The sequence below is a fragment of the Cottoperca gobio genome, chromosome 10 (assembly GCF_900634415.1).
Source record: "Cottoperca gobio chromosome 10, fCotGob3.1, whole genome shotgun sequence".
Lineage (NCBI taxonomy): Eukaryota > Metazoa > Chordata > Actinopteri > Perciformes > Bovichtidae > Cottoperca > Cottoperca gobio.
The window spans coordinates 6,772,235-6,783,396 of record NC_041364.1 but is presented as its reverse complement, the minus strand read 5'-3'; the positions used below and the strand labels follow the sequence as shown (position 1 = coordinate 6,783,396).

At 40.2% G+C, this 11,162-nt stretch overlaps 1 protein-coding gene across 1 annotated transcript in view; it reads right to left on the bottom strand.

Annotated features, from left to right (window-relative positions):
* Nucleotides 1-2,131: 2,131 nt before the first annotated feature.
* gfra4b (GDNF family receptor alpha 4b) overlaps nucleotides 2,132-11,162 on the bottom strand; it is a 43,333-nt gene continuing 34,302 nt past the window's right edge. Inside the window, exons 6-8 of the mRNA XM_029442418.1 lie at nucleotides 10,479-10,613; nucleotides 5,687-5,853; nucleotides 2,132-5,127 (exon numbers count right to left, since the gene is read on the bottom strand). Coding sequence (XP_029298278.1) covers nucleotides 4,984-5,127; nucleotides 5,687-5,853; nucleotides 10,479-10,613 — 446 coding nt within the window. The 3' untranslated portion in view covers nucleotides 2,132-4,983. The remainder of the gene's footprint in view (nucleotides 5,128-5,686; nucleotides 5,854-10,478; nucleotides 10,614-11,162) is intronic.

The following is an 11,162-nucleotide window of genomic DNA, read 5'->3' as shown; positions in this document are numbered from 1 at the left end:
AAAGCTGCATCACTTGTTATACCTCAAACAAGGTCGTGGACAAACCTCAACCCTAAATCATTTTAAATCTGTAACAGAGCCTTGGAAAGCTCATCTTAAATATTTTAAATCCTACACCTCGCAATATCAGTCCATACGCTCATCCAGTGAGTACTGGAGTACACATATTAATATGGATTAAAACTTAATGCTTCAGTCATAGACAGTATGGTGAATATGTGCTCATATGCATATAGAGTTCACTCTAGTCATGACTACATTTATGTAGAATATACATCAGATGCATAAATGTTTGCAATTGCTGTCTTCAAAACCGTAGATCATAGGTCCCCCCCCCCCCGTCACACAGACCTCCTCAAGCCTCTTGTGTAAAATATATACAGTAGGGGGTCCCTGCACTACGCTACACTAGTTTGGGGGTCCTTGGCCCAAAAAACGTTGAAAACCCCTGCACTAGATTATGTGAAATTGTCGCAAACTGTTTGTATTGAATGTATTTAATGTACTCTACATATCATGTATGTTCTACAATATGAGCAAAGTGCTCGTTCAACATTAGGGAGAAGTTATATCATGTTCTTGGTTAAATATTAAAATCTCGACAGTGGGCAGGACGCGAGACTTTGTCTCTGGTTTCAAAGTCTGTATTTGAGTACCAAACTGTCACTTTTAATTAACATTCAAGTATTTTACATTTGACATTTTACTGTATTTTGTATTAAGTTACTGAAACCAAAACATTTATGTAACGTAAAAAGAACTCTTCTTGACAAGAGGTCCTGTTTTATGATTCAGGGTGTAATTAACCATAATCACATCTGTACTAGTTCTATAGAAGCGCGTTGTGAGGATGAGATGTGACAACGCGATTGCTTGCATATTTTATCAATGTTTCTTTTATCTTAATGCATACTGTGTTTAACATTGGGGTGAGAACAGTTTTGGGGAGTGAACCTTCACTTTGACTAATTGTATCATGGGTCATCAATGATGACAGATTACACTAAACTTTGTTTGTTTTTTCCAGAACGCTGAACACTGAGAATGAAAAGTCATTGCTCAAGGAGTGATGAGTCTGTAATAAATCATATTCTGAGCCTTCAGATTCATCACAGCGATCTGCTTCTCTCCTACACTTGTAGGATGACGAGCGGAGAGTTCCTCTCTGTGGTGTTGTTATTTTTGGAAGACACCGGCTGATTTCAGTGTCAGTGCCTTTAGAGTAATATCACCATGATGCAAACAAAGTGTTGCGTTCTTGACTTACTTTTGATGGACAGCTTTGTAAACACCCCTCCCGCCTTTTCCCCCATTGTGAGTAAGGACTCCCTTCTGGTGTCATAACTCTGAGACAACTTTGATTCACCTGGTTAATTTCTCTCCCTGAGCAGAGCTGGATAACTCTTACGTCACAGTCTTCTCTTGAGTTTCTTTCTCTGCTTGTACAAAAAATAGCTGTAACCTTTTGAAATGACACCAGTGTTTCCATGCAAATGTATTGTGTAAACGTACCATAACATGAAGAGGGACTGACACTGTGGTATAAATGACTCATTCAGTTACAAACACTACTACAAAGTCGCTTTTGAGCAGAAGCAATACTTTGATTAACTGGTTCCAGTAATTGTGAGACTTTCCTGCTTTTCTGTGTTTTATATCATTTTAAATTGAATATTTTTTTGGGCTGTTGTGCGGACAAAGCAACACATTTTAGGACGTCACTTTGGGATCACAGAACTTGTATTAAGCCTCTTTATACCATCCTGTCACTATCCTATTTTTCCAAGAATGAATGATTATTTGATTAATCAATAACGAAACAATCAGTAGTTGACATTCTTTCTGTTACAAAAAAATTGTGGCAATCAGCATATTGGTGTACGTTTTCAAATCATGAGACAAAATAGGGAGTTGTGTGAACTCAATATGCAAGTATATCAGTTTAATAACTGAAAACTGACAACATAAGCCAAAAACAGACAAATTACTGTACAAAGAGGAACATTGGTTAAAGGCTGAAAATATCCAACAGGCATACAGTACGTCACGCAAATACAGTTTGATAGAAGCTGTCATAATTGTTGTGTAATATGTCCAACCTTTGGAGCAGTGTTTGCTTTTTTTTTATTTGTTGTAATAGCCTTGTTAGCAGTGTGGCTCTCGGGATGGTAATATTGGTCTGCCCACCACTTTGATCCAGACGGAAATAACTCAACAACTATGGACTGCGGAGGTTTGGAAATGACATTCATGTTCCCCTAAGGATGAATTATAATAACTGGAGACTCCTTAGCAGACATTGATATTCCCATCAGCTTCAGCTGTACTTTGTGTTTAGTGTTCATTTAGGAAATGTTAAACTAAGATAGTGAACATGGTCCAACATCATACCTGCTGAACATCAGCATTTTAATACTGTCATTGTGACAATGTTAGCATGCTGACGTTAGCATTTAGCTCAATGCACGGCTGTGATTCTGTGTATGATGGAGCCTCGAGGAGCTTCTAGCATTCACTCTTATGTTCACTCTTAGTCATGTTGGATCCTGTCTTCTCCTTCTGAAGAAGAGAGGAAACAGACTTTTAATAGTCGGGAACAATAAATCTTCTCTGGATTGACATCTACTCCAATTTAGCAGTGACGTCAACCAACGTCCTTTTGGTGTGGCCTATTTGTTGTCAAATTCTTTACAATATGTTGAATGTTAACAGGCTGAAATTCTGCCGTGTGGTTTGTTGGTGGCTGAATTCGGCTTCTGACTGGGGGTCCGTTTCCTGAGCCACCGCCCCCGGACTGCTCTCCTCCTGGCAGGGTGGTCTCCTGGCGAATGAGACGAAAGTGGCCAACCCACTTTACGCCTCCAGCCCAATTTGGCGTCACGGCTGGCGTGATCCCATTGCAACATGGTCTCCAGTCTTACATTTGATAACAACATGAGAACATTTTAGGCTTTCTTTTTCACTTCCAAAATAAAGAGTAGTTATGGCTCAAAATATTTGATCAGTAATTTAAATGGCAATATTTCCAAATATTTACTTAAATATCTCATAATGTGTATGAAAACTACTGAAATGCTGTTGAAAGTAAGCCTACATTAAATCCAAACTGTAACAGGATGAAGCTCCATTCCATTGACCTATAAGCCTATGATATATAATTGATTTTGTATTTCAATTGCCATTGCTGCAATTTTTCATTGGTTCATTGCAGTATTGTTTTCCTCTTCCCACTTAACACACAGTCATGCTCCTTGACAGTGCAGTTTGTTTCTACCTCATAATTAACAACCAGAAGATAATTACATCATCCAACCAGGGTTTAATTATGGAGACTGTTAATTGTCTGTTTCCAGCAAACTAAAGGCAAAATGGAAGCAATGAAACAGTGGAGGGTTCAGGGTGATTGTCAGCAGAATCTAAAGTCATCACATTTCCTTCTGAGTATAAACAGAAACAAGTAAACAAAGACAGCTCTTTCTGGCTCACTCCTTGTGCTTCTTCTGGCCATTGAATTCAGTATTTCTTAATTTGTCAGATGAGGGATAAATTAACCAACAAATAGTTCTGGTAAATTAGTATGCTTCAATGCCTTTTTATAGGTTAAAATGTGTTTATATTGTCCTTAAACAACTTTATTTGAGGTCCAGAAAAGCATTGCATAAGTTTAGTAGATCTGAAGTGAAGCGGCTGATAAGCTTTTAGCGAGACAGATTGTTTGAAAGAAGATCTTGGGTCACTAATGGCTGGATTATGCTGTAAATCCTGTTATATATTCTCATTTCAAATAATGCACTCTATAGAGCTGTGGAAGTCATGTGAGTGTTAGTTTAGGTAAACAATGTATTCCAGTTGTGTTTCTTCTCTCTCTCCAGACGACTTACTTCAACACCACCAAGCATTTGTCATTTAAAAAAGAATTAATGATGCTAATGTGTAAACATAATTATCTGAGAACTTTTTATTTGCAGCACCTCTGGTCCTGTTCAGAATTATCTGGCAAGTACCCAGAACAGAAAATACTGAATCATTCATAACTGTCTAATCTCAAACAGGCTCCGTAGTGGAGTTGGCGACGCTCGCTAAGTCAAACCATTCACTTAATTCTCTGATACAAACACCCAGAGCCCCGTAAAGCAATGTTCACTGACACAATGAGAAATAAAAGGGTATTACGCTCACAAACACACAGTACAGCAGCTACATGTAAAGAGATACTGCTTCAAGTACAGCTTTAGCAATAACAGATAAAGTGGTGTGAGATAGTTTGACAAAGGGCAACAGTCTTGATTGAGAGGACAATTATGATGTCATTCTTTGTCTTGCGTACTCTGGTTTGCCACGCTTTCTAGATAGTGCTGCAGGTCATATAAGAATCATGGCATCGGTTATGGATATCTGAGCAAAATGGCGGTCCAAATTCCAGTATTGATCAGAAATAATAGTTCTCTTTCAGTCCATTGAGGGAGAGTTGTATTAAAGATACTCCAGCAGCTTTCCAATCACTTTGTGTGCTAAGAACAGAGCAGTCACAAAGCTCACTGGTCTCCCCCGACCATTTCCCTTTACAATATTTCAAAGAGCTTTTGTTGATAACACAAATCTTCACATGTACTGACATACTTCTTATCTTTGTATCATACATATCTGCAGTATATTTTCATAATAACTTGAAAATGGAGACAGTTTGATAGCTGAGAGCTGCGTTAGTCCACAATAGCGACACTCAGACTTCATTTCGGCTTGATTTGATTGCAACGACAATGTAGAAATGTACAGACTGGCTTCGGTCTGCAGAGGTCTCCCACAGTCTGAGAGCACACTGGCAGGTGGAACTGGACCACTTAGACACAAAAATAGAAAAACAGAATTGCTGTACATGTTTAGAGGGAGGAGTAACGCCACACGGTCCATTTTCCTCTGAACTGCACTGGTCCTCCCATCTGCTTGGTACTAGGAGGGTCCTCATCGCGCCCCCTGCAGTCTTTAGTGTCCATTGTTGAGCAGATGAAGGAGGAACAACAGAAGGCTGAAGGCAGCTTGAAGCATTAAGCTGGGAGGTGAAGCAGAGTTTGGGAGGCTGTTGGATGGCAGGGTGGACTGGCCCACTAGTAGCTCATTTCCCAGGGCCTGGGAGGAGACACAGAGATCAGTTAATATGGCCACTCTTTTCTTTGGATAGTCCAATCGTGATTATTGCTAATATTAGTGTGTTACAAACAGCCCTTTGAGTTTTAGGTGAACATCATTACTCATTGTGTAAAAGCAGACTGCTGATAATACGCGTTTAGCTCTGCAGGTCAGGATTTTATAAAAACCTCATCAATTCTTGCCATGTCTTGGCCAAGAAACGCAGCTAACTACACATTGGACCTTGAAAAATCCTTGTTTCTGTTTTTACAGCTTGCATGCTTATGTACATAGTTGATCTTTAAAGTGCCATGGCTGAACTCACTGTTTAAATGAATATTTATGTACATGATTATGTTTTTATGAATAAAAGTGAACCTAGGAACCATTCATTGTCACTTGGCTCTTTATTTTTCCTTCCCAGTCTGTTTGAAAGAGGGTGTGTGGGTGCGTAGTAGGGGCGTCACAATTCTCCAAATTCATGATTAAATTTGACATTTTAAGGTCATGATTGCAAATATGCAATTTCCAAATTTAAAATGACAGTTACATTGCACACCTGTGTTGGTATTATTGTATCCAGAATGTTCCTCATAGTTTCAATGGTTTCTGGTGGAGACGCGGTGCTCCTGTTTTCTCTGCTGCTGTGGCCGGAGCTGGGTGAATGGGACTGGCTGACAGTTGGCTGCTGTTCAGATTCACTTCCAAACGTCATAAGAGCATTCCCTGAAAACATTAGACATAGCAATTAAAAACATTTTGTATGTTCATGGACTTCCACTCATGTAATCACATTGGATGCCTCCAGTTCTGAATAGTAAATCTTTCATGATTTGCTGGGCCTAGAGCTAGTTTGGATTTGGTCAGCAGAGGCGCAAGAGAGAGAGAGAGAGAGAGAGAGAGAGAGAGAGAGAGAGAGAGAGAGAGAGAGAGAGAGAGAGAGAGAGTAAAGTAAAGAGTAAAAAAGAAAACAGAAAATACTCAGTATTCTCTTCAAGTATCCAAACTGCACCTGCCTCTCCACATCGACCTCATTAACTCATAGACCGTTTGCACTGGCCAAACAACTCTGAGACTCTCTCTGTATCTCTTCTAGGCTGGGGGCTCGAGGAAAGACTGGCCACCTCGCCGCACACACCAAGCAAAGATACCCATTGTGTGTACAGGTTCAATGATAGATATATGCTCGCTGACGTCAATAATAAGAACCATTAATTATTCATACTCAAGAGCAGAGGTCATAATAGAAATGGAAAGAAGAGAATTAGCATTAGGTAACATGGCAGGAGAACAGATGACACTATCAATTACAAGCCCTCCATGTAGGACTTATGTAGCACCATGTTATGACATGCTGACCTTTAATCCATGTTATTGTCTCCATTATTTACGTAATATAATTTATTTACTGCTGCTATTTCTACTGTTTATAAATTGTGCAGCTCACCTTCTATAAATCTGTAATCGACAGCATACTGTGATGCAGTTGCGGGCCGTGCATTTCACACCTAGGCCTTCAGTGATGTCCTACACAGTCCTACCTGAATTATTCCACCTCTTAATACCATCATTATGACGCCATGGCTCTAGAAACTATACATTTAGACAGAAACACAGTATAACCGGGCGTTGCATCACCTTAACAACAGAGTTATATTAATATGTACGAAACATTTAGTTGTAAATAGCAGGCATTCCCAGCAGTACAATGTGCAGTGCCTCTCGGAGGCTGTGAGCCGGGGGTACCGCTCGTAGTTAGTGATTTGAAAGTGGCGGACAAACCCTTTTCCCGGCTGTGATAGGCTCGCTAGCGTCGGGGTTGGGGTTGGCGATGTCTAGCTTTTCTTGAAAAGTTTGTCTTGAAAATGGCGTTGTAATTATATCTGCGAACCAAATCCGATCTCTTCTCCACCTTCAGCCATTGTGGGTTGAAAAAAAACAGCTTGTAGAAATCTACACAAATTAGTTCCTTCAAGTTTGCTAGCTCTGCATAGCTCTGCCTCTCAATAGTGCGTATCCAATCAAAAGACGTGGACGTGCTGACGTTATCGTACACCTGCTAGCTGGCCCCGGTGTTCCCAACTCGAAATCTGATTGGTTAACGCCACAGTTTAAGCGACAGGCGCCCGCACTGTTGATTCTGAAGGCCTCAGGGCAGATTTCTTGGACCCTGGCAACACATCATGGCTGAAATATGATTGGATAAAAGCTCTAACATAAAGGCCAGCCCTCCAAATCTCGATCTGAGGCTGGAAGCAGCGCAACCAAGAGGAAAGCTATTAAATGAAGAGAATAGACTATGGGGAATAATTTAATACATATTTGTGGAAAATATATATCAAGATAAAATTTATATTCTGATGATGGCCAGCAGAGAAGGCCTTGCTGGCCCTGACGGCCCACCACTGCTGTGATGCCTGAACGTGTTGCTTGAGGTTTTCTATATGGTCCTCTTTTGATATATTGATTTTAATGTCAGATTTTCCATCATCTTTAGTCTAATTTTTGCAGCTGACGCCATCATTCAGGTTTCAGAACATTTACTTAGTACCTGTAACAGCTGAATATTTATGTTGGATAGTCAAGCCTTAAATGCCATATACATATACGTGTATATATATAAACTACACTACACATCCTTAAGGATTAAAACTGATTGGTGTCCAAAATAATGAGCATTTATCTGAAGAAAGTTTTAATGAATTAGTGCTCTAACTTTTTCCATCAACTGTTAAAAGAAAAAGAAAAGAAAGTACATCAGGTGTTTGGAGGAGATTCCATAAATATACAATTACCTAACAATCACAGGGCCAGCTTACTTATAATTCACTTAGAAGTGAAGTCTGAACAGCCAGGTGGAATTACCAAGGAAACAGCATGAAGGGGATGATTAATAACATGAGAAGATGAAGTGAGCCAGTAAATGGTGGAGAAACAGAGGGACACACTAAGAGAGAGAGTGAAAGAGAGCATACTGTTACATTTACAAAAAGCACAGGAACTCTGATTTGAATACATCTCACTCTGCTGCTGTTTGAGCATGCTGGGAAACATCTGTCCTGTCACATTCTTCTATCCAAAACTTATTTACTTTGGTTTTCATATCAAGTCTGTTTGAATGTCCCCTGTTGCAGGTTATCAGTGCAAATTATTCTGATTGGGGAACGCTGTTTTTGTATTTCATATCATAATCAAATTACTCTGGCTGTACCAGCAGGGAAGGGAAATGAAATGAAAACATAAACATCCAAACGTGCACCTGAATATTTGTGGAACAGTATTTGTTTCTGTTCTACATTGATGGGTTTTTCTTTACACCTGTTAAGACTTTGTCCTGCTATATTCAGCTATATGAGTGTGTGTGTCCATATGCTAACTTTTCCATCTCTGTTGATATAGATCTAAGGCTGCTTGATGTCTCATTTTTGCAACCTGGATAAAATCTTTAAATAGTACCAAATTGAGCTTAAAGGACCAGTTTTACGTAACTCCCCATGAAACCACTGCCTATCCTACTTTACACTTACACAAACATCATGTTAGTTAGTCAGCTTAAGAAGAAAAAAGTATTTCTATTTGACGACATTACTACGTCAACGTGTGCTTGAGCAAAACTTCAACGGTAACTCGGTGACAATTTAGCTTGCCACGCTTTGCCATTGTGTTGCCTTGTCGCTCGTAGTGAGAACATAGCACAAGGGATGCTGATGTGGGATTTTGTCCCTTTTGGACAGTGCCAGTTTAGCCGTTTCCCCCTTGCTTCCAGTCTTTATGCTAAGTTAACATCCATCCATCCATCGTCTACCGCTTATCCGGGGTCGGGTCGCGGGGGCAGCAGCTCCAGGAAGGAACCCAAAACTTCCCTTCTACGGGCCAGATCCGCCAGCTCCGACTGGGGGATCCCGAGGCGTTCCCAGGCCAGTGAGGAGATATAATCTCTTCACCGAGTCCTGGGTCTCCTCCCAGCTGGACGTGCCTGGTGTTCCAGGTGGCATCCTTACTAGATTCGGGGCATCATCAGGACCAGGGCAGCGCCTGCTGGTCCTGCTGGACACCGGGAAGCCTTTTTGACATTATCCTGGATTCATCCATACTTTCTCTTTTTTGACATAATTTCTGTCAAATGTTGTATTTTTGCTATGTTGTTTATCCGGTACACACGACATCTATTGCACGTCTGTCCGTCCTGGGAGAGGGATCCCTCCTCAGATGCTCTCCCTGAGGTTTCTTCCATTTTTCCCCCTTTAATTGTGGTGTTTTGTCCTTGTGCAATGCAAGGGTCTATGGACAGAGGGTGTTGTATCCTGTACAGTCTGTGAAGCACACTGAGACAAATGTGTAATTTGTGATATTGGGCTATATAAATACATTTGATTTGATTTGATTTAAATGCCCGAACCACCTCAACTGGCTCCTTTCAACACAAAGGTAAGCTAACAGTAAACCTTACATTTATTGGACAGATATAAGACTGGAATCTGCATTAAGGATGTACGGCACATGTGCAACTTGTATCTGAATAATGTAGACAAACTCTTTATCGTTGCTATCTGATCATGCAGTTTGTGTTCATGGAGCTGTATAGAAGCTAGGGATGTCACAATACCGGAAGTTTTGTAGTCGATACCAATACCACTGAAGTTTCATGATTTTTGATCCTCAACATTTTAGGAATGTGTGAAAGAGGCTATATATAGTATATCTGTGAAAACATCTCCTTTAAACAACTGTATTTATTCAAAAAGTAAATGTTAAATACATTTGAACACATCATGATTTTGTTATAATTTACCTTCGCCTAATAGTCATTATTACAAAAAAACCTGGTGTTCTATCGTGCCAACCTGGTTTGTCCTGTTTTCTGTTGCCTTGGCCTGCTCCCTCAGTTTTGTATTGTACCAATGTGTTGTGTTCGGCTTTGTTTAATAAAGCTAGCTTTTTTGTTTGCAACCTGCCTGTTGTGTGTACTGCGCTTGGGTCCTCTTTTTAACCGCAGCATGTCACTAGCAACTCCTAGGAAAGGTAGTCACCGGCTGTTAACAGCTAACGTTGACTAGCTTTCCTTGTGATGATTTCAACACAGATTTGTGTTGTTCACAACCCCTGGGTGTCACGTTTTCAGAAATTTGGCATTGACTTGATACTGAAGTATTGGTTTTCATGACATCCCTAGTCACGAGCAGAAACAGAAAAAATATATCCTGGAAAAACAACAACATGAAGAGGCTCGAAAAAACCCAACACAAATTCCTTAACCTGCACAACACCCCATACCTCTATACAAACACAACCCCTTCCCCAAAAACTTCTGTTGGTATGTTCCAGTACATTGTGGATAGAGTGACACTCACTGAGACAGATGTTGTCGGTGAAGTATCCCAGGAAATGGTCACAGTCTTCTCCCCGGCTCAGACTGGCCGAGCACGAGCACCACGGAGCCACGCTGGAAGTTGAGTTGTCGATATAGTTGGGAGTTATTGTGCTTCCTGCAGAGAGACCGCACCAAACCTCAATCAGTATTAAATATTTAATATCCTTTTGAGTTGTTACACTGTATTCATAGTGCTTTATTATCTGAAACATTAATGCACACAGCATTTTCTTTACGCTGACCTAATGCACAGGGCTGATCATATTCTAGTGTTTGGTTGGACTGGATGTGCACTGACCTGTATGATATATTTGAGAGAGAGTCATAGAAGTCTTTGGCATTGACATTTTTTTTCTGTGGCTATATTTTCCTTCAACATAGTGGAGGTTTGATTCCAAGTGCTTTAATAAATACAAGACAGGAATGAAAATGCTAAGTGTGTGTTTGTGCTGAGGGGCACCATTTGAGGTTGTTGAAATGCATTAGGTTAGCTCCTCTCTCCAGTGTGTGTGTGGAAAAGAAGTGGCTGTTCTTTTTTTCATTCACAGATAAAACAATTAAAACACACCTTGCATTGTGTAAAGAGCCTCTGTCTTTGTGTAAAGAGAGATTGTTATGCTTCTGTATCATAAACCCTGTTGAACTTTTGACTTTTGGTTTAGAA